The following is a 24586-nucleotide window of genomic DNA, read 5'->3' on the forward strand; positions in this document are numbered from 1 at the left end:
TGTTGCTCTCTTTTGTGGGGGGGGGGGGGGGGGGGGGGGGGGTCACCTGACCGAGAGACGTTCGGCAGACTTGTGACTGCAGCTTCCTAGCAGACGATAAGGTTCTTCATATGTATGAATAAAAGAAGGATTGTACTCTGGGATAAGAGTGAGGTTTCTGCTTGAAAAGCAGCCCGTGGATAAGTGGCACTCGGCTCCTCCTCTAAAGCTGGAGCACGGCAAACACAATGCAGCTTCACTCTCACACACACACACAGTATGAAGGCTCAATTAACACGGGGACGGATGGATTACACCAGATGGAAGAAAAGACAGGAGAAGAGAAAGATAAAGGAAAAGAGCATTATTTGAAATGAAAAAAAAAAAGAGAGAGAAAAAAAAAAGAACCTGATGCTGTGTCTTTGTGTCTCTTTGTGTTGTGTGCGTGTATGAGCTGAATATTGAAGATGTCAGTGTTTGTCTTGGAACAGAGAGGAACGGGAAAAGAAAAATAAATTCAAGCACGAAAGAACATAAAAGAAAGAAAGGGAATGAGACGGAGAGAAAGAGAGAGAGAGGGAGAGCCGGAATGAATCACAGAGGAATTAAAAGGAGAAAAACAGAACAGGAAAAGCCACGCTCCTGCTGCATCCAAAACCAGAGGAGAACACATGAGGTTTAAAGCTGCTTGGTAAGGGCAGAGAGTGTCTGTGTGTTGAGCGTGCACACGTGTGCCTGCATCTGAATCCATTCCAGGCCCGAAACCTTTGCTCACCAGTGCTCTCTGATAACTAAATCTATGGCAGATAATCTGGGAGAGCAGTCCACTTCCAGAAACATAGATGCTCCCTTATTACATCCTTGCATCACAAAACCCTGTGTGCTCCCTAGTGGCCTTTGAGAGTCAGCTTCCGCCCGTCACGCAAAAAAAAACAAAAAAAAAAAAGGCTAACCCCCCCCCCCACCCCCAAACCTGGCTTTAAGAGCAGATTATGAGATGTACTCCCTCCCCTGTGTTTGCATTTATGTAAAAGACATTGCACCACATCACGCCCACAGAGACTACCAGTATTTAAACGAAACAGGCAGATGTTTAGAGACGCTACGGACAGGGCAGACAGACTGGTTATTTGACGTGGAGTATGTACATACATTATCCTTCTCCTGTTTAAGCCATTCTCGTTCAGCAAGTCTTCGCTGACTTCACTTCAGCTTTTATTTCAGTGACAAAGCCACGACTCCGTACAGACAAAACACGGACACCGCCGTCGCCTCGCAATCAAAAAGCAATCTGAAAGCAGCAGCAGCCGTTAAAACTTGTTTTTAAGAGGCTATGATGCCATTTTTTTAACCAGATGGTATCACAGCTTTACAGTAACACAAACTTTGACAACAAACTTTGTCACAACGTACATAACATTTATAGAGAGCAGGATTTCATGTTGCTACAGGTTCCCTGTTGAGGGCAGTTAGATTGCTCGGGCTAAATTCAGCCCTGTTAGTAATCATCAGACAGGGAAAACCCGCCGACAATTCCTACCAATAATGTGGTCGTTGGCGAATTGCCTGTCTTCATTCTGCACAGCTGATGATAAATTGGTAACAGCCTGATCGGGGCAATGAAGTATCAATGACAACATTAGCAGTTTGAACTAAATTCACATTCAATTCAATAGATAATAATTTAAACAAAAAGAAATAGATCAAACAGAATCCATAATCGTTGACATAATATAAGCTTTTTCTTTTTCTCCCCCCCCAAAAAAATGACTGAATGTTTTGTCTGGAGAGAGCCGACTATAAAAAAAAAAAAAACATAGGAAAATAAGCTTACAGTGCTTTGTCACCGTATGATTCAATTTATGTTCATTTGAAAATGATCCAAAATTGAATAACAGACCAGTCAAACAGATCATTTGCACCAGCACTGCAACAGTAATGGATTGGCAGGTTTGTCTCCAGAGCTATATTCTAGTCTGTCAGTTACACGCCTTCGCAAATCTAATCAATAACAGGGTATAAACCAGTGGATAAACGTCAAAATATCTGTATCGCCCCTCTGCGTCGAATAAATGGCTCTATCTGTTTAGAATGTTCTTATTCGTGCATCACTAATAGAGCATCAGAGAGCTCAGAGGAGTGGCTGACTGGTGTAGGCAGCACGCTCAAAAACCGCACTTGAAAGTGAATGAGTCAGTAAGTCACACTTTTCAGTTCCTCATCGCAGGTGTGACAACACCACGTTATGCTTCGGCTGACATCAGAACAGAGAGCCAAAGGAAAGGCTTTAAAGACAGGAGCGTACGTCTTAAAGGGAGAGAAAGTGAAATATTTCTGAAATAAATTAGACGCGGTATACCTTTGGTCTGCCGTGTTTAGTGCCGAAAACTGCGAAAGAAACTACCACTACGCAATGTTTCGGTGAAGTCGCTTCCTGCGGAGAATACACATTTGGAAAGCTACTAAGTAGGTTTTATTTCTGTTGAGTGCTTCATCAAAATATTTTCAGTTTACATAATCCCATAAAAAGATGGATGGAGACCAGCGTGGTGACGATATGCTTGTGAAAGAAAGCACAAGTGATCGTACGCCAGCCTGGGCTTACGTAAGCGAGCAGACGAAAAACTGAAAAAAGGAGCTTTCACGAAAGGCAAAAATCAGGCATTATACACACAAACCTCCAAGTGTTCATCATGAATTTGACTTGATCATTTGTGAGTTACAGTTGTTAGGAGCAACTGTGCTCATGGTTACTATGCATCAATCGTTCAAGCAAGTCTTACTTGTCAGGTTAAAATGTACGAGTCTTTAATGTCTTCCAATCATTGTGTCTGCTGTTATATGTATGTATGTATGTGTGTGTGTGTGTGTATATATATATATATATATATATATATATATATATATAAAAATAACATGTTAATAAATTAAGCATGGCACATAGACTATCTATTCAGCACTTGACTTTGATAATAACAAGGGATGCATCATTACTTGGAATGGAGAGCCCAACCATTTGACACACTATGACAAGCCTCGATGAAGAATTTATCTGTCAAGAATTAAGGGAGGCTGACTCTCTGTGATGGATTTCCTGACATAACGCGTCTCCCTAATTATTTCTCTCCGATCAATTCTGTCACTTTGTGTCCTCTGCCTGTCCAACTGACACTGTACTCTTCTGTCCTGCAGTTAACAAACTTAGCGTGCTCTCTCATTGATTCAGGAGGCCTCTAGCCCTCTAACAACAGAGACGATCATTCATCAGTGCTAACAGAGCAACTTATTTGCCTTAGTTATATGGCATTTCCTTCAGACCACACATGCATATATGTACGCATGTGTTACCGTTCTGCGTTGTGTATCACACTGGACTCGAACCGGCAACCCTCGGGATGGGAGGCAAGCGTGCGAGCAAGGAGGCTAAAACCCACGTTTTAGCCTCTTACTAGTCAGTCGCTAGCACGCCTCTTAAGGTGTCGGGGGAGTGAGGTATACTCACTGCGCAGCACTCTACTCCCTCGCTACCGTTACATATGAGTGTATGTATGTGTCTGTGTGTGTGTGTGTGTATATATATTCTTTTTTTCACACTTATGCAAAGTGGAGGTGAAGTGGACACACTTGAATTCTGGGTCATGTTTGCTGTTAAATACTCCGTTTTGAAAAATCACAACATGCCAGACTAATTCACAAATGTGAGAGACCGGTAAATGGCAGAGGTGGGCAACCAGTGGAAAAGTGAAGAACCCACTTCTCTTGGCTCTTCAGACACCTCTTCCAGTAAACAAGGAAATAAAACCCTGGTATTTGAAGTGAAAATACCAAGGCTTCGTATAAACAATACCACATACTGTATTTTCAGAGCCCCTTCACACACACACACACACACACACATTATCGCCTTTTGTGACACCCCCCACTGTGGTTAGAAAAGCTCTATCCATCCGCTCTGAAGGAGTATGAAGCACAGAGATCAAAGAGCGTTTTTGAGGGCAAAGGGAAGGGGGGAAAAAAAAAAAAGACTCAGTGAAGCAGCCTGTTCAGTTGCTTTCTCCCTCCCACTCAATCTGAGAGATTGCTTATTCAACACAAGCAAACCTTGGAATTTGAGTACTAAAGTGGCAAAGTATAAATGTCATTCACAGAGGCAAAAAAAAAAAACTTTAAGCAACTACTTTCTCAACAAATCACCACAACTGCATTGCCCACAGGTAAAGCAGCAGGATGGATCGTGTCATATGAAGCACAACCAATAAGAATGAGACATTATAAATATATGACCTCTTTAATGGCAAGTCATCCCGAGCACCGGCATGCTTTTGCAGGGCCATCTGAAATCAACTGTTTAACACTCATTTGTCTTGGTATGTGAACCATCCCAGTCACACTAATCGGTCAAATGATCGTAAATTAAGTCCGCGCTAATGCAGGCCGCCCATTCATAAGCCGAATTCATAAACAACCAAACATGTCAAAGGCTTCCACTGAAAAGCTTCTGTTCCTCTGTTTGTTTAATTGCTCTTTGGTTTCATTCGATGAAGGTACACACTGATGGTTACTTGTTAGTCAAGGTCAAGGTCTGTGATTCATTTCATTTATACACATACAAAATATCAACTACCTCTGATGCAAAAAAACTCAAACTATTCATAAGACAGAACAACAAAGCCCAAGCAGAGTAGTCTCAGCAATGGCAGTGTTCACACAAGGCTGTGCCACTTTTCATAAGACAGCAGTCATACTGTCTGTGTATGTAAACTATATAAGAGTCCAGGAGCCAGGATAATTCAAAAGATGGACAAGACCACATAAATCTACCACTGACAAGACTGACAAAAGGAGCAGGAGAAGAAAAGAAAGAGGACTGTCTTATATCTGACAGCTTATTGCTTTGGACTTCTTTTTCTCAGGAAAACACTAAAAAGGCATATTGATTATTCTTGCCTCACACTGCATCACTCTTCACAAGGTAGGTCTCTGCAGTCTAAGGAAAACAGATGTTTGGACATTATACCACGTCACATCCTCCGAGAGCGACAACTTATTCTGCTAATGAGTATATGAGCTCTATGCTGAAATGTTAACTAACTATAAATGGAAAATGTTCTTTTAACAGGACCTACAATGTGCCGTCTGTGTGCACTAATCTGACGTCTCCCTCACGGATGGCAGAATTAAGGTTGTGAAAAAAATATGCCCATTGCACGATTTTTTTTTCTCTCTTTTCGGTTCAGCTTGTTCACAAATTGTGGAAACGATATTGCTGGGAAGCGTGTTTCAAACTGCAATAAGGGGACGAAGAATCCTGACGCAGTGTTGGACGAAAGGAGACATTATACGCCCGCAGAAACGTAGATGTTCCAACGCGCCGCACCGTCCTAATGCCATACATTGTATTGTATTAAAAAATGTAAAGTGTTAAATTTTGACTTGGTATAGATTAGATCTACATATGCCTGAAGGACAAACATAATCAGGACTGAATGCCGCTTTAACACACACACACACACACACACACACACTTATGGATGAGCATATTTGCATTGTGCAAATCAATCTCCTCGACTTGTTCCGTACGCGAAATAAAAGACTAAAAAAAAAACAATCGATTGTCTGAACAGCATTCAGGAGCTAAATGGTTCAGCAGTGTGACGGTAAAATATGACAATTTATATTATAAAAAGAGTGGCCTAATGTATAAGTACCGAGGCTCTGCATTTTTTTATGTGCTCAGTCAAGACCCAAAGAAACAATCAGTAACTTGGAGGGAAAATACAGAACCCAAATATCACAGCTTCTAACGATTTTACGATTTAATCATAGCTTCTAACACGTGTTTCCTGTGTTATACATGGTAAACTGATAATGCCCTCTGTAGATGTGACAGATGAACTCGCACAAAACTTCATGTTAGGCGCGATTCTGTTCTCTTCCCAGTTTCCGGGTTATATCTCTGACACATGGCAGTAAGTACCAGACTCTCACTTTCGGTTGGATGGAATAATTGGTATATACTAGAATAAAAATAACTGCTACAACCGCCTCTTGTGTTATATGACCCCGAATATATCAAATAGCCATAATGACAGAAGTGCTACGACACGGATGTCATGCATCGGGATGTTTCACAAGCTGTCTTGTTGAATGTATGGTTCCAACAGTTCCGCCTGTCACTACCGTTACTACGTAGTCATCCTGCTACAGCAATCATGAATGGAGACATCACAGTCTCCATTGATTAGCTTTTGTTGCACACGCAGAGTTCAACGAAAAATGTATCTGTTCGTTGACGGGGTAATTGCAAGATATATACACATACATACACTGCAATCAGCTGTAGTGAACCTTTCTGTCTTAGAACTTATAACTATTCTATGCAACGAAGATAGTAAAATTGGAAACTTATCGAAAGCGCAGGCAAATATTCCCTACTCACCAGGGGTCAAACTCATGGATAATGCTCTCGAAACGAATAACTGCGAAGAGCCTTGAGCTGAACCCTGCCAACCAGGCCAGAAAGAGAATGGTGAACGATAACAAGGACTGCCATCCTGCCGGCTGCGTCAATCCACCTGAAAGGCCTCCAGTAACGTTACCACCTCCAGCCGCGCTGTTGGACCGACCATTTCCAGAAATCGAACCCCCAGCATTTGTGGACGCTTTGTGCTTGCAATCGGGGACAGTGTGGTGCTCCGCCATGTTCTGCGTGAGCAGCGCTGGATCTTGTCAGGAAAGAGAGCTTCCCACGGCCTCGGACCGCCTTCACTGGCTCTTTCCCACTTCAGCGCCTATCTTTCTGTCTGAGCAAGGTTCTGTCCACACAAGAGGAAATTAGTACTGGCCCCTTATTTATTTGTAATTAGTTCCACAATGGAGTGACATGCTAACCGGCTTGTACCACTCGGCACACGAGATCCACTAGTTCCTTGGGGAGATGAGGCGGGACGACCGTGTGCAGCAGGAAGAACCTTCAGCCTCTCACAGCAAGACAGGTACGACAAGGCGGGTCACGGGTCTAGCAATTTAAACCAATCCTATACAAGGGAAAAAATGACGGACAGCATTATTCACCAATGGGATGATTCACACCCCGGATAGTTGACAAACAAGATCGGAAAGATGCGAATAAGAGAAGTAACCAATCCTGTGTCACATCAACAATAACGGACTTCTACTAAAACCTATCGATGGTAGAGAACTGTACATCGGGGAGCCAATGAAATAAATGAATTTCGCTTTGAGGAAAAATAGGGCTGCCACGGGAGCAAATGCGATTAGTCTAGTAGCAGGGCCCCCAAAATTTGAGATATCCTACCGCGAGGTATAAAAAATATAACAAAAGTTTCCTATTTTATAATATAAATGTCTGTGACAAATATTTTCTTACACGAGTGGTGAAATCACCAGATCAAGAGGAACACCTCGTACACTCAAGAAGTGCTGAGAGAGATTGCTGCCTTTGAAAACTAAATGCCTAAAGCCATATAATTTAACAGAAGAAAGCTACTGGTTTTGCTGATATTTGCAGTTTGGGTCATTAGCTGCTTATTGTACATACACATGTAAAACATTGAGATCATGATTGTGATGCCTCAGCAATGATGTTTGAGATTACCTGAATTATTTCTTTTCTTTTCATACAAATCGACAGCACAACTATACCTTACCTTCTTACAAGTTGACAGTTATCAGGCTTGCAAAGGGCCGAGACCTGGAAGAATGAAGACTATTGACTCTTCGCACACAATATTAACCCAATTTTCAAACAGACCAATATGACAGTCATAAATTTGAGTTTTATATATAGTAGTAACTGAAGCATAGAACAGAAAAACATTCAAATTACTTGAGCATTTTGCTTATTGACACCTAACTAATAAAGATTCATAGCCAAATTCACTATTTGCTCTGTATGGATTATATGACAATTAAAAAAAAAAAATCTCACGTTTTAACCATTGTTTTGTAGTTTGTCCCTTGTACACAGTTCTAAAGAGAACATACAGCCACCTCTCAAATTATTGGCATTTAATAAGGATGAGCAATAAAGTCTGCATAAAGTTGAGCAGAGAGGTTTCTTTCATTCTCATACAATACAACTGTTATTAAATTAATAGATAATGCTGTTTTGTTTGTTTGTTTCAGACTCATACTACCAAAATTACTTGCAGTCCTAACAGTCCTTTTAAATTACATCATACAAAGTTAAATCTGCAATACATCTCTATTTTAAGAAATTGAATTACAATCTTCTATGATTACATATAACGGGGTATAAAAACTGAGGGCATAAAAATGAGAGCATACATGTAACATGTAAAGTCATTTTATCATCCAGCACCATGGGGACAGACACTTTTTACAAATCCAAAAATATATAAATTCAAATATCTCACTCACAACTTTTACATCATTAGTGAAAATGTTTAAACCCACTGGTGGTAACAATACTACCTAATCTGCCAGGAAGTGAACATATTATGTCTGTACACACTGTACATGATTGAGTAGCCAAAAAGTCCAAGGGTCACATCTGGAAAATTGACTCCATATAGTTTAGCTGCATCTTGAGCAGTTTGATAAACACTCTTGACACTTGGGATTGCAAGTTGGTGCTGTAGCTGGGTGAGATTAAAATTGAATCCTTCGGCTAGGTTCCAAGTCGACCTTTCTCCATACTTACATTTATGAAAGAATTCCTCAATAAAAAAAAAAAAAGAAAAAACCACACAGCTGTTTTCTTCCTTCTCCAGTTTAGTTCCTATCTCTCACTGCAGATAATGCCACAATCTGCTTCAGAGACAAGGTCTCCAAAATTCACCCTTCTTTCAGCGATTAGCAACAGATCATGCCCAATTTTGCTACAAAAATACTTTCTGATAATGAAATGCTTGGCCTTCTTATGGCCTACTGTCCTCTTCCAACTACCCGCGCACTCAATTCCCATTATCACTCCTCTAGACTATTTTGAGCAACGTCCTCCCTTCACTGACTGCCCTGATCAACTCCTCTCTCAGCAGGAGTCTGCTACAATCCTCATCCAAAGTGTCCTCTGTCATAACCTGCACCACAAAGCACACTGTGGATGCTGACACCAGCAATTACAGACCAGACAAGTGTCTCTCCTCTTTAAGAGGGATATTCTCTACCCTCTAACAAAAAGACCCATATGATGTAAATTAATCATGCTGCAGAACTTGCCACTCCACAGAGAGACCGCTTTCCCTCCAGTCAAGAGTAAAAGACTGCTGCCTTTGACACCTTAAATCATCTGATGATAGCTTCTGCACAAGCAGAGGCAATGGGAATTCCGATCTTTCATATTTTTTTTATTTTTTCAGTCCATCCAAGTCACCTGGTAAGGATCAGTTTCTGTAACACACAGCCTCCCTACTGAAGTTCCTCTGGGATTAATAATGGGTACAGTGAACAATATATGAATATCTAGTGCCTAATAAGGAGTTTGGTTAGCCTTTGCTTTGTGATCTTGTAATTTTATGCACTTAACTCTACTGCAGTTATGATCCAGAGGTCCATTTGATGAACAGAATGGCACAGAGGGTTATGATGAAATATCTTTCTCTTGAATCTGTAGGAAATGCAGAAATACAAGCATGCTGCCATGATACTGTTTCAGTTTTCCACTGCTCCATATGTGCTCTGTGTTGATTTTTTTTTATCTGTTGAACTGTATGGATCATCATGTGAGAGCGTTTCAAGGTGACCAACATTTAAACTGAATCCAGTTGGTGCTATATAAGTGTAGCCCAGTTAATGAACATGTCAATAGTAACACAGATATTAGATGTTAGAGAGGTCACAAAAATATATATATTAAACCAATAAATGGTACAGTTTACATTTGAAGAATGGAATTTCAGATAATTAAACTGAGCAAATTATGTCTGCTTTTACAGTATAAGTCTACTTCTGAGAACTAATGTCCCCCTCAGAAAGAAGACCCATGTTGGCTTGTGGGCTTGTTTCTCATTTTCAGTCCTCAAAACCAGAGGGGTGCATATTTTGTCTGACCCAGTATTAACACAGCTGATTCAGTTCATCATCCAATTAGAGCCTTGATGGTTTCTGAGGTTCTGATGTAAGTTTTCTTGAACATTTATGAAATGCTGTTTAAGACTTTAAGTATTCACTTCACTGATCATTACCACCAATGCGTCCATCTCTGTGTCATATCTTTCTCCTTTCATATTCTCTAAAAGGCAAGTGTGAAGGATACTCTCTCATATTATTACACTCACTCAAGATTCTCCCTGCATTCATATTCCAGGTTGAAGTAAACAAGGGCTTGTTGATTAGTGGCCAGACTAAATCAGGTATTTTAACGTTAGATTAGAATGGAAATGTACTGACTGTGTAGCTCTGAGGACTGTATTAGTGGCACATTGCTGTAGGCAGATCTGTGCCATGATACATTTACAATGCTCAGTGTATTTTCTTTTAGTACAAGAAATAAATATACAAATAAATAAAAATTCAGAAAAATGAAATGCATGACCATTAATATAATGTCAGAATGAAACAGTCTTTGAGGACTTTTTTGTGTGTGTGAATTATGCATTGACCATGGACTATGAAAAACGACCCAGGATCAGATAGTAAATGACCTATGAATTAATAATAATTCACAGATTCACAATGTATAAATTCACCTTTTATTATTATAAATATAATAATGATCATTTTCATGATGATTACATCTAAGAAATGTGTTCTTTTAGGTCAAGTAAAAACATAACTTCTTTCTTGTTGGCTTAGGGTTGGAATTGCAAGTCCACTGATATTATCATTTATAGAGGAGTTTTCTAATGCAATAAATAGCGCCACCCTATGTCATTTGCAATACTGTGGGAATACTGTATCCGGCCTAAATTATATTCCACTGTGAATGATTTTCTCTCACTTCAAGTAAACTGAAAACTCATCAACTCCAGAACAGGTGAGATGAGAATCTGTGAGGTGTGGTGACTGTGTAAGACTTACATTTACTGTTTTTTGACTATATGGAATTCCAAATTTGTTCCAGTGCATCACTGTTGTTTTTCCTCGTTTATAAGTTCTCTACTTTAAAGTGAAGTGAAGGACTGTTCCACCTAGAGAATCTTTTAAGTAGAAATACAACAAGTTGTTTTGGTTACATTAAAAAGGAATGTTTTTCAAATCCAACAGGAAGGGAAAAGTGGAAAAGTGCCTTGTTTTTTTTGACATATTGACGTTTTGCCTGCAGCATCTGTTCTATTCCTGAGCCAGATGTCATGCATCAGAAATAGTCTGCAGTCATTGGAGCTTTCCAAAATGCTTTACAATCCAATTCTTGCAGATTCTGAAGTAGTACCAAGGGACTCAGCTATGCACTGAGGTTCAAAAAAGAAGAGAGAATGCTTTAAAATGAATGATCAAACTGTAATACTGTAATTATTTTTTCGTGGCTTGAGAATTCAAACCTCCTGGTTGATGATTATTGTTCTCAGCTGTGGCGTCTGTTTTATGAATAGCCCCGGATCTCTCGCTCTCTCTCTCTCTTTCTCTATCTCTCTCTCTCTCTCTCTTTTACAACAATAAAAATAATTTAAAAAATAGCCCCGGATCTATTCATTTGTCATTCCGATCATACATTAAAACCTTCAAAAATAATATCATATCGTTAATCAGAAACGCAAGTACGTTTTGGGTTCTCTGTGTGTCATTAAGCAGCAGATCTACTTCACACTACTTGGCGCGCGCGCAGTTTGTGTGCGCACGAGTGAGAGAGAGAGAGAAAGAACGCGCACCGGTTACAGGGCTTGTTGGCATTTGGTGGTAACTAAGCTGAGGCTATGGATATACGAAGTATTTTCAAAACTAAAAGGGATTAAGGCAACGAGGCACAGTCGAGGTTACGGGAGGTGGAGGAAGACTTATCTCCTGTTGCTGAGTCAGGACGTGAGAGTACCACTGCCTCATCTATGAACTCAGGTTGGTGAAGAAGAGGGCTCTTTGGCTAAAGTCTAGCCAGACGTCCCGGTTTGTCCGGGACTGTGCCGTTTCAAGCTGGGTGTCCCGTGTCCCGACAAATGTCTGTAAAAACTAAAATCTCCCAGTTTTCAACATTCACTACCGTATTGTATCCGTTTTCAGCATAATAATAATAATAATAATAATAATAATAGTAATGTACTTGTTTTCTGCGCTTACATAGACGTTTATCATGTTCTGTCCCACTTATTATTACCTAACCCAATCAAAAAAAACACAAACAATGCAGCGCACGTCTGAATTCAACACTGATTTGTCTGTTTGTATGTCAATCAATCAATGTGTCGTTGTCAAGACTGTTGTTATGACGCATGTGGCTTTTTCTGACAGAATCTGTCAGTATGCTAATGGTTAGTATCTTGTCGAAGAGAAAGTTGGTCATTTCTAAAGACCTCCTGAAGTCTAACCCGTTTTACCAGTGTCATTGTACATTTTTCAAATAAACTATGCTTTGGTGGATTTGTGGAGACAAAACCTAATTTTTCGTTTGCTGAGGCGCTGTCCATGAGGTTGAAAGGTGCAGTCACTCGGTGCGCTACACTCGACAAGTTGCAATGTAGCATACGGTATGACATCTTGGTAACGTCACTGCCTTTAGGCTTTCTTTCCGTCTCTGTCTTAAACTGTGGGAAAAACGGTGCATTTAGCTGCCAGAATTAAGAAAATTTTCCCTGGGGGAGGATGCCCCCGGACTCCCCTACAGCAATATAAGTCAATATCTTGCCAAACATTTACATTAATGTTTTACAAATGATTAAATAAATTCAACAAAAGAGCAGACGTATACTGAACGCTATTAGTCTCTTAAGATGACTCTTAAAGTATCACTTTGAATATTAAAGTGCAAATTAACACCAGACCACTCTTGCGAGTTAGCTACCTTTTAAGATTACAAACTGTAGAAGGGTGAAAACATGCCAGGCAGCTACAACTACTAAAATTGATAATGGGTGTGTTAGATTTACAGAAGGTATGCGACTGATCAAGCATTGACAATAGTCAATAGTATTGGCGGTGCAAAGGCGGTGAGTGGCCCCAAAATCAAATTCTGCTTAGGGCCCCTTAAATGCTTGGGCCGGCCCTGGGGCTAAGCCCCCAGTGTTTCAAGATCCTAACAATGCCTCTGGTTCTCAGAGTCATTTTTTCCAGCTTCACTCATGGATCCTCCATGACAGTGCATTTAAGTGCATCAGTGTTAGACTTTGCCCACTGTTTTTAATGGTTGATACTGACAAATTTAATTTCAGAGTGCAAATGTAGGATGAAGTGTGCCAATAGAAATTAAATGTGTAAAGAAATAATTACAACTGCTGATAATTCACTATTTTTGATATGTTTAAAAATCTCAGGTAAAATTTTAATTTTTAGCTTATTACATCTTCCATATTATTCTTGTTGTCTGTATACACAGAAGCACTTGCACGCTCAGCCAGTAATGATAGCTTTCTAAAAATGTCAAAAGTATTATCACCCAAATATCCTGTCAGTATAGAGGAACAAGTAACTGTGGTTTATGCTTCCTTTCGTGCATGTTAAACCACAGAGGAACAGGAAGGAATAATGTTTTTTTTTCTGAGAATCAAAGATTAAATCGCACCCCTAAAAATTTTTGATATGTGAGGTCTTTTTAAGTCTGGTCTTAATGTATTCCAATGGATGACTTTTTTTTTCCTGAAAAATATGTGATCTTAAGTCAAAAATAGTGTCAATATACAAGAGCTGAAGAATGAACCTGAGCATTTTAACCTACTGGTTTTGTTTTCTTCCATCTGTAGTGATCTCTCAAGCCTGTGTGATTACAGCAGTCATGAAATGAGCTTGTGTTTATCCCCTCTTTTTTGTGATGTAGGAGTTGGCACAAATAAACAGCCAGCAAAGTTTTGTACCTGGATCAATTTGGCTGGAATGTGCAGTCAGCCATGATATTACTGAAACCAAACCCTTTTCTTGACCATCTTGACCTCTTTCCTTTTCTATAAAAGAGACTAATGTTCAAATGGCCATTTATATTGTAAAAATAACTGCGGCTTGAAGGTGAATTGTGGTTTCAGGAGCTTGTACAGTTATTTAACACTTGGCTGATATTCTCTGTGTTGGGCATGTCATAATCAGGTGCACACACATTGCATTTTCATTTCAATATGTTCAATGAACCAGTTAGGACATAGTGTTCTTCATCATTAACTTCTTGTGTCTCAATTTGAAGAATGCAATCTAATTATCAGGCATCACAAAATGACGACGGTTACTCGTAATGCTCAACTAATCAATCCCAGATAATTCAGACATCACTACAAAGTCTATTAAGATTCACTCCTCAAGGATGGTTATTTTGTACCACAATAAAGAACAGCTCACTCAGAACATGTGGTATCTTACTTTTGAACATAACGTGAGAGGTATGCTTGTCAGCTATTTTAGGATTTTTCTATATTTTTTTCCAGTAATGTTTTGATATCTTCATCTGACGAAAAGTTAATGGGCGTTTCACCTCTTTGTTGGTCCATATTTGCCTTCCAATCATCTTGGCTCAATTTGCATGCAAGTTGTTTGACTGCGTCATATGTTCTGCACTCTCAACATCTCACAGGCTTTAGAATCACTTACTGTGACTGGTCTATATCGGGTTCACAATACAAATTGACTGCAGAGTGGACCGAGACAACCTTCTAAAGTGATACCGGCGCATTTATTTGATCTATTCTGGGGTTCGAATTCCAGCATTCACACTTGTTCAAATGAACCATGCTAACAGAGCAATTACACCAGTTTTGGTTGGACCAAACAGATCAAATGTGAACACGCCCTTATAGTTTTACTACAAAGCCAAATATCTTTGCCCAAGTATCCTGCCCAGCAATAACCTGTGACTCATACAGAGACTCATACAGTTTCTATTTAAATTTTTATATGTAATGTGAAAAAAGATGATAGCATAGTAGCCTAGATAAGAATAGCCTAGATAATGTAAAAGATAATTTAATAACAAAAAATAGTATAGACATTCATTACAGCAAACCAAAAAGAAATGAAAGGAGGGTTCTCCATCAGCTGACACCACCCCTGGGAGGAACTGCTCCCTAGCAACAACTGGGCTTGTGAAGCAGCAGGACATCTCTTTTACCTCTTCTGACTCAAATGAAGGCATTCAGTATAAGGCTCAAAGACCTTGCACAAATATTATGGTCAAACCATCCAGTTCTGGTACTGGTATTGGATGTGTCATCTGCTATATCGAGCATACATTCTCTGGTACTTATGGTAGACAGACTCCAGCCACTGTTTTGACTTATGTACATATTCTTTTATCTCTTTGAAAGCTCTTCATTTGTTAAGGTACCAGAAGAGATATATAAAAACCACAAGTACAGGCATGCCAGAGTATGTCACGATTCAAAATTAATCAGTACTTCCTCTTTTTTGGTGCAGTTTCATCACAGTTATCATAGAATATTAGGTCATCAAATCTGTCCAATCAGGGTATGATTTTTTTTATACCCATGTGGCTTTTTGGTGCATTTGTTCACAACTTTTGGTTCAAAGGTCAATGTCAGTGTGAATGTTGCATGAACTAGAACTAAAATGCAGCAATGCATAATCTTTGGGTTAGTCCAAAGGAACTGAACTTCAAGTGTGAACACACCCTTAAGGGGGAAACAATGGGCCATCCCATTGTGCAGGAACAGCTCCTTCCAGGGAGGCTCCTCTGTCTTTTTTCTTTCAAGACTTTCCATTAAGCTGTACATATTCCCCTCAGGTCATTTCAGAGTGCCATCAAAGGATTAGATCAAGGAATAAATCACTTCTTGTCTAAATCACTTTTTGTCACCTACTACTGCATGTAATTGTCTTTATTTTCTGCCCAGACTGCATCACGCGGACTGCAACTACAGAGAAGAATGAAGAAAAACTTCCTTACAACAAATTCACTAGTGTTAACATAACTCTGATAGTGCTAACACTGCTCTATTTGCGATGAATAGTTACAAAGATAAACAAATCAAGAAAGTAATTCATTAAGTACCTGCCATAATTTCGCTGGAAATCAGGTATTGTGTGTTTGCTATCATGGTCCATGCGCTTTCGTCAGGCAAAGTTAATCTGTTCTAACGGTATTTAAAGATTAGGCTTCCCCCTGCTGGTTGGCTGAAATAGAAGTGTGCTGATTTCAGCTTTGCAACACGACACCTGATAACTCAGGAGTCTTCCGTAACTGGGAAAAATAACTGGTTAGGCTACTTAATATTAATTGGTGAAAATGTAAGGGACAAGAACTCCCTGTGCAGAATGTAGACCAAACAAACAAAGAAAAGGCACTTTTCCCTGAAGCTCGCACGTTCTGACTTTTTTTCTTGTGGAATTTTCTGTCATGTGGACATTTCATGTAGAATGGATATGGAATTTTCCACCTCGAATAAGAGTTAAAATGAGCAATCAGACGTGTGACGTTGACGCTCTTATGAGACTGTTCGACCACGAGAGCTGAGTGTACAATCAGATGACTAACTGATTACAGTTTAAAACTTCGTGGAGTAATACTCTCTCGCCCGGACTTGTTTAATCTTGTTCATCATCACTTATTCACCAAAGAACAAATAATAAAAAAAAAATTATGGAAAATTTAATCTACCAAACTAGGTTTTTGCATCGTGCTACAATTACGTTGTATTTATTGCTACTGTAACACAAATTTGGGCATCGTATGGGAACGTATGGGAAGGTCTGTGAACGGGCTTCATACACAAACTGAGTAGTTCTGAATACATAAAATTGTTGGCATTGTGTGTCTGTGTGTGTGTGTGTGTCTGAGAGAGAGCGAGAGAGGGATGTTCGTCATGCAATCATGCATACCTAACAGGGCGGATGATGTCATAACACGATATATATAAAGGGTCACCAGACGTGTGATTTTTCAATTAAGTTTCTTCGCAAGACAAGTCGTCTGCTTATTCAAGAAATATATTACTCTTGGACATTTTAATGAAAATCACGATGACTTCACAGACGAATGGTATGTATCTTTAATTATAAAATACGTCTAATGAAATATTTAAATATTTTGTCTCAAGCGTTATGAATGGCAGATGGTTGTAGATGGTAGATGGTTGTTTCTCAAAAATACTTTTTTTCATATAATGAAGGTAGATGTTTGTAGTTCTGAAGAAAGATAAGATAAGGTAAAACTTAAACAAACAAACAAAAAAACCCAAACAAAAACAAGCAAAAACAAGAAGTTTTGTTTACGGGCTGCCGAAAGTAATTTGGTTGTTAAACTATATAGATCATGTCTAACTAATGTCTGGGTCTCTCTCTCCCCCTCTCCCCTTGTCATCTTATGTAAGATGTTTAGATACTTTCTGTATCCTTGGTTCTCTTTGTTACTCAGTGATTAGTTGTGCCTGTTTCGGTTAATCTGGTGTTATTCTGGTTAATCTGTTCTTCTCTGGTTGATTTGAATACTCCTGGCTTCTCTCTGTTACGTTGTGCGATATTGTCTTTAACTGATATGTGAGTTGGCGATCCTGAAACTTTGTGCTGTGCTTAAATAAATCCTGAGTATCTGCAAATGCACCCAGTATCTTCTCAAATTTGTGACAGATCAAGTTATATTACAACCCAGCAAGAAGAAAATCTTTATCAGAAGAATATAATATACTGTATAACCATAAATATTTTTTTTATTGTGCACGTTTTACTGATATGTCAGTATTTTAATCATATCACACAATTTTTCCTCTTGACTTAGTCATTTTAAAATGTCTATTGACTAGTCAATCTGCTTATGTGTAATATAGATATTTTTTTTACAAATGTGTAATGTGGTGTTTCTTATAGCACAGTTCATTCTGAAGTCCTTGATACTAGAAACACATTTTCTCTATGAAAAGCAGTGCTAATGAGGCAAAGCCTCATTATCTGTAACATCTAAGTTTGGATTAAGCTTATTAAAAACTGGTTATTCACAGAGCTTTCACACTATTATGAAGAAGAGTGTAATTAAACATATACTGTGTTCTCTAATCTGCTGCATTTAAGGCACCTCCATTGAAAGTCAGAGCCATGTGGGAAAGGCAGGAAAAAAGTGTCCAGTAATGGTAGATGGGATGCTTCAGAATGGCCCTACGCTGGACATCAGAGCAGCAGACGGTTTCCTCAGGGACGCCATGTCCATCATCATGGAGGAGGCTGTGAATAAAGCCACAGATATCAAGGAGAAGGTAACTGCTTTCTTGGGCATTTTTTTTTTTAAAAAGAAGAAATAAAAGCGCTTACAACTTGAAGAGCCATTTCACGACTGTGTTATAAGAGTGCAATCATATTCTGGGAAGACTGGTATTCATTCTCATCTCTTCTCTTCAACACAGGTGTGTGAGTGGCAAGCTCCAGAACAACTGAAGGAGCTCCTGGACCTGGACTTGAGGGAGGGGGGCGAGGCCCAGTCTAAGATTCTGCAACGCTGCCGAGATGCCATACATTACAGTGTCAAAACAGGTATAACAACAGCGTCCTCATTTTTGTTCCCCGCAGCTCCATTCAGCTTGGCCAAACTGTGATATCTCATATTCAACACACAGAGCAGAAAAATTAAAACTGAAGGTCATCTTAAGAATACATAATAACTTATGAAAGTTCACACAAGAAGCTGAGAAATAAGCTGTCTTACAATTTTAAGTTGATGTAACTTCTTTTTTTAAGAACTTTTCTTCTTTTCTGACTTTGCTCATCCAAAGCCTTATCTATCTTAATTTTAATTGTAATTCTAACCCTTAAACGAATTGGTTTTACCATCCAAAGACTTTATGTTACTGAGATATGTTCGTCTCAAAATATGATACATAGTTCATCCCTTGAGTGTCATCTGTTCACCTCTTTTTTATAGTATAGTTGAATACTTCTCTTTTTTTTGCCTTTGCAGGTCACCCTCGTTTTTTCAATCAGTTGTATGGAGGGATGGACCCTTACTCTCTTGTGGGTCGTTTCATTACAGAGGCTATCAACCCCAGCATGTAAGCATTCCGCATTATACAGCCCAGGGGTTTCCAAACTTTTTTTTTTGTGTCTCCTTCAAACCAAATTATTTTCCTCAAGTATCCTACTGAGATTTTAACTAACTGGATTTAATTTGAACATTGACATTTCCATCACTATCTCATGAACCCCCTACCACCCTGCCTAATTTTGTGTTCTTTTATTTTTGCTGAATAACTTCATCTTATCAGAATCCTTTCGGTCTTTTTTTGTTGGCAGTTACACATACGAGGTGGCACCTGTGTTTGTGCTAACAGAGGAGGCGGTGCTTAAGAAGATGATTGAATTCATTGGCTGGAAAGAAGGAGGAGATGGTATTCTCAGCCCTGGTGAGTGCCACCCATCACGCTTAATACAATATGGAGAAGAGAACTAGCAAGTACAAGTACAAAATGATATTTTGAAAAGTTTACTCATTAGCTTTCACACTTTGACTTCTCTTTGAGTACACAGTAAATCACTTCAGACACAAAACTTTGGCATAACTTATCATCTTATAAACCATTCTTAAATCTTAAGAATGCAGATGTTCACAGAAGTTAAACTCTGGAGAAATTCTTAGACGCCAATAGGAACAAGAGACATTTGCATGTACTGATTACTCAATTCATTTCAGGTATTTTATAATGATGGATACATATTTAGATCATTTGAAAAATGAGCCTAGCCAATTATAGGTGTGTCATTTTCATGTTTTTTTAGGTGGCTCTGTCTCCAACATGTATGCTGTGAATGTGGCACGATTCCACCATTGTCCTGACATCAAAGAACTGGGACTCTCTGGCATGCCAAGGCTAGTCCTGTTCACATCTCAGGAGGTAAGAGCCTTAGGGCAAAGACAGCTCAAGGGCCCCTTAGTTGCTTAGTTCTCAACGTCAAGTTTAACAAAATGAGAACTTGAAGTCAGCTACGAGCTACCGAGAAAGGTTGATCTTGAACATATGTATCTGTGTAAGTGTAAGAAATCTTGAGCTGCAAAGTGCTGATATTCAGCCACGAATACCTCTGCTCACTAAAAATGTTATGGATACACAATATCAGGCCCATCACTCAAGTGTCTGGAACTGATAACTGTACAGTGTGGTGAAATGAATCCTCTGGACTGGTCATAATTCTATCCTGGCTTGTTGATTGACTTATTGCTCTTCCTTTCAGTGCCATTATTCAATATCCAAAGCTGCTGCTTTCCTGGGAATAGGCACCAAGAACGTTTATGTCATTCCATCAGATGGAAGGTACGAGGACCATTTTCCAGAGAACTGGGTTTAATGTGCTACCATTTACATCACTGACTGCACAGCATGCTTTGTTAGTTTAACCGGCGAGATTTCACAATGCATTTAAGGCGTGTGTTTATGTCTCTCTTTAAGAGGTAAGATGATTCCTGCCGAGCTGGAGAAGAAAATAAAACAAGCCAAAGAAGAGGTAAGAGCGCATCCGGCACTTATAGCGTGACGAAGAGAAGTGAAACAATTATTATTAATTTGCTTTGTCGCACTGATGTCACTGATATTTAAGATGCAGAAGGTGACAGGAAAATCCTCAAAATGTTTGTACAAGTAGGTTATTCGTACATGGTTATCTTCTACTAGTACAGATGTACTACAAAGGTATTCCCTGTACGACAATAATTCTGTAATAATTGAAACAGTAAGTGGGTTTCCACTGATGGATGTGAGTCACATGACTAAGGATCTGGGGCTGACAAGCTGTGTGTGTCCCTGTCTGTCTTTTAGGGTGCAGTCCCCTTCATGGTGAATGCCACTGCTGGGACAACAGTACTGGGAGCCTTCGACCCCCTGGAAGAAATCGCTGACATCTGTGAAAGGCACAACATCTGGATGCATGTTGATGTGAGTTTGTTGGTATATTCATTCATTCAGTCATTCATTCATTCATTTGTTCATTCTATCATTCCTTATCAAACTTTTCCAAACTTTCTAAACCTGAACTCTTTTAGGCATGTTGGGGAGGAGCTGCCTTAGTGTCCAGGAAACACTGTCACCTTCTAAAGGGCATTCACAGGTGAGTATTGAGTGTGCCTATGTCTTTGTTCTTCTATGGTTACCAGTGTTTCACACCATTAATAACCACTGCTGGATGTTAACACTCTGAACTGTCTTTTTCTCAGAGCAAACTCGGTTGCCTGGAACCCTCATAAGATGTTAATGGCAGGACTGCAGTGCTGCGCATTCATGGTTAGGGACAAAACGGTAATTATTTCTCTTTATGCCGCTTCTAGCTCTTTCTCGAAGCACCCTATTGTTTCGTGATTTAATGTTTTGTTTTGTTTTTTCTGTAATTTTCCTCCCCCTGCTTTGCCTCTCAAACTAACTTTTTTTTTTTTCCATTTCTTTATCCCTTTAGGGTTTGTTGGAGAAATGTCACTCTGCCCAAGCTTCCTATCTCTTCCAGCAAGACAAATTCTACAACATCAGTTATGACATAGGAGACAAGTCCATCCAGTGCAGCCGCAAACCAGATGCTTTTAAGTTCTGGCTCTTATGGAAGGCAGTGGGCACACGGGGCCTGGAGGAGAGAGTGAACAGAGCTCTGGCATTGGCAAGGTGAGTCAGCCATGCAAATACAGCTTAGGTGTAAAATGTATCTTCGAACCGATGGAGTATGTGCCCCCTTGCATTTGACCTAATTTTATAGCTTCAAAGCAGCCTTTCTGTGTCTCTTAGCTTCAGGGCATCTGATCATGAGAATTAATTGACTCCATGGTTACAGGGAGCTAAATTTACTGTAAAGCTGTGGTCTGCATGACTTACCACATAGGTGGTTGCCTTGGAGCTGGCCTGCATAGGTTAAAGCTTAAGCTAAATGAATTATGTAAGTGTAACAATTGTCAGGTTACTCAACCGTTTATTCACCAACACACAATGGATGGATTCAGCAACATAAATGAGTTTGAGGCCAGACAGTTCAAATGGTGGCTTGGCAATGCTACAATTGTAATAACACTTTTTTTTTTTTTTTTTTTTTTCACAGGTATTTGGCTGAAGAGATCAAGAAAAGGGAAGGATTCCGTCTGCTGATGGAGGTCAGTTACTATGGAACCACTGTAGTGTCACTTTTATTAGACGGTATATTTACATAATTGATTAAGCACCAATAAACTATACGGAACACACAGATTCAGCACTAATGGTACAAACTGTCACTGCGAGCTGCATTTTCTGTTCATGACAACGACGAAACAATTATAGGAGTGAAATGCTAACTTAATTTCTTTCCCCTGCAGCCCGAGTACACAAATGTTTGCTTCTGGTACATTCCGCCCAGTTTGAGAAACATGAGCGAAGGCCCAGAGTTCTGGAAGAAGCTGCATGCGGTAAGCTAACGAGATACAGCATTGGTGAGGAGAGACGGAGGAAGAGAAATAGATCATTTTAAATTCATACTGAAATTAACAGACATATAACCAGTGGAATCTCTTGATACATCTTTCACACAGAATGCTATTCCTTTCTGAGCTCTTTCCTCTTCTAGTTAGATTTGGAGTGGGCTCAATTACCCATCACAGAATGTGTTGATATGATTGAAAAACTGTTTGGGGGCAGTAAACATTAATGAGTTTGTGACTGAGACGCTCACAGCTTTATAAGAATGTTGTATTAATGGGGCCTCTTTTAAGAACAGAGCTTCATAAATGATGAAATTATGTGAATACACGGCTGAAGTGGAGACAAAGCATACCATGTCCTGAGAACTCAGAAAAAGTCTTGTTTGTGGTTTCATCACTCGTGAAAGTTGTTTGTCAAGCTGTTGCATGTTTAGGGTTTTCCAACAGGAGTAACAACATTCTTGGTGTCTTTTGGGAAAAAAATCATCTGTGAACATTAGGCTTTCATTGTATGAGTGTGTGTGTGTGTGTGTGTGTGTGTGTGTGTGTGTGCATGCGCGCGTATGTGTGTCTGAGAGAGAGAGAGAGAGAGAGAGAGAGAGAGAGAGAGAGAGAGAGAGAAAGAAACTTGAATGCTTTGGTTGCATCTTTTATTGTGATAGCAACTTGGGTTTGCATCTATGGACTAGCATGCCATGAGATTTTGTCATTTATTCCAAGAGTACCTACAAGTTTAAAAAAAGAAAAAAAAAAGGCTCACAAAAAATGGCACAGTATCTCATTTCCATGTCATGTGCCTTGTATTCCTGCAGGTGGCGCCAGTGATCAAAGAGCGCATGATGAAGAAAGGCTCCATGATGGTGGGCTACCAGACACATGAAAACAAAGCCAACTTTTTCAGACAGATCATTATCAGCCCCCAGGTCAGCCGTGAGGACATGGACTTCCTCTTGGAAGAGATTCATAATTTGGGGAAGGACCTGTGAGTGAGGACGGTTGATATGTAAATGTCGGGCAACTATGGTGATAAAATGCAAACTCTGAGCTGAACATTCAGCCACTTGACTACATTATAATTTTTTTCTTCGTAGACTACATCAAACGTTTTGGCTTTCAGCCCTCCTCAGCATGGGTCACTGTGCGCTGGCACTCCTGTGTGTCACCTGTTGTTTACATTTTGTCAAAACTGTGTGTGACCTCAGCCTTCCTCATAGGTACAATGGCCAATTGTTTGGTGCCAAGTCTGTTTAAGGGCACAGCTTTTGGGGTGCCTGCAAGCTTAAGCACAGAGCTAACCCAACTACTGACAAACGCAACACTGACAAATCCCAGTGATCAGTTTAACTTAAGCTTAACTTAAACCTTGAAGAACCCTAAAACTGAATGATATTTGATTATTTTTTAATTTGCTCTGTTTGTTCCTTTTCTACCTGCTATGTTCCCTGAACGCGGTTGGTTTAGGTTCTTTTGTGTGAGCTTGACTTTCTCTTGTTTGAATTTGAATGTTTGGACTGAAGGTGTTTACTCTCTCAGAGGGAAATGTTGAAAAAAATACAACATTTTAATGATATATCAGGGATCTCTGCATTATCATAAAACTAATTATGACAATGCTCACATGTAGCAAATGAGCTCTGTTTATAGTTTTTAAAATCATGAACTTTTTATATGAGATCTGTCATTTCATTCCAGTTGTAAATGATCAAAAATATACTAAACAAGAATATTATGATTTTGTTTATTATTTTACTCTACCATGTTAAATGATGGTTTTCAGAACACACACACACACAAACACACACACACACACATATGTATATATATATATATATATATAAAAAAAATAAAGAAAGAAATTCTTACTGCTTTATGAAGATCAGAAAACAACTGTCAGTGATATAATTTTATATTTCTCAATATTTTTTTTCAACTGTGAAGAAAAATTCAAAAGTGAAATAATGCTATAAAATGATGAAGAATTCTCCTCAAAGTTTACTGATAACTGGAAAGATTAGACAAAATGACTTAAATGCCTCTTATATAAGAAGAAGCGAGTGCTTTTTCTGACCAGTCCACGTTTAAAAACAGAGATCTAGAGACATGTTGTGTAAATGTGAAGGCCAGCAAAATGCCCATAAAATCTATTCTGAGATCAGTTCCACACAGGGTACTATTTACAGTAATATAGTGTTA

General features: G+C 39.3%; 2 protein-coding genes across 2 annotated transcripts in view; one reads left to right on the forward strand and one right to left on the reverse strand.

The window, feature by feature from the left end:
* The window catches only part of stt3b (STT3 oligosaccharyltransferase complex catalytic subunit B), a 28580-nt gene extending 21703 nt beyond the window's left edge, over positions 1-6877 (reverse strand). Inside the window, exon 1 of the mRNA XM_030781013.1 lies at positions 6419-6877. Coding sequence (XP_030636873.1) covers positions 6419-6681 — 263 coding nt within the window. The 5' untranslated portion in view covers positions 6682-6877. The remainder of the gene's footprint in view (positions 1-6418) is intronic.
* Positions 6878-6916: 39 nt separating this feature from the next.
* On the forward strand, positions 6917-23379 carry LOC115819632 (acidic amino acid decarboxylase GADL1-like). Its single transcript, XM_030783135.1, has 15 exons — positions 6917-6974; positions 18052-18233; positions 18381-18507; positions 18932-19022; positions 19264-19373; positions 19747-19862; positions 20200-20279; positions 20415-20469; positions 20781-20897; positions 21005-21069; positions 21176-21257; positions 21412-21611; positions 22039-22090; positions 22292-22381; positions 23206-23379. Exons 1-15 carry the CDS (start codon positions 6917-6919, stop codon positions 23377-23379), a joined length of 1599 nt encoding a protein of 532 aa, XP_030638995.1.
* The last annotated feature ends 1207 nt before the right edge of the window (positions 23380-24586 follow it).

This window comes from Chanos chanos, chromosome 8 (genome assembly GCF_902362185.1).
Source record: "Chanos chanos chromosome 8, fChaCha1.1, whole genome shotgun sequence".
In the NCBI taxonomy this organism is placed as follows: Eukaryota; Metazoa; Chordata; class Actinopteri; order Gonorynchiformes; family Chanidae; genus Chanos; species Chanos chanos.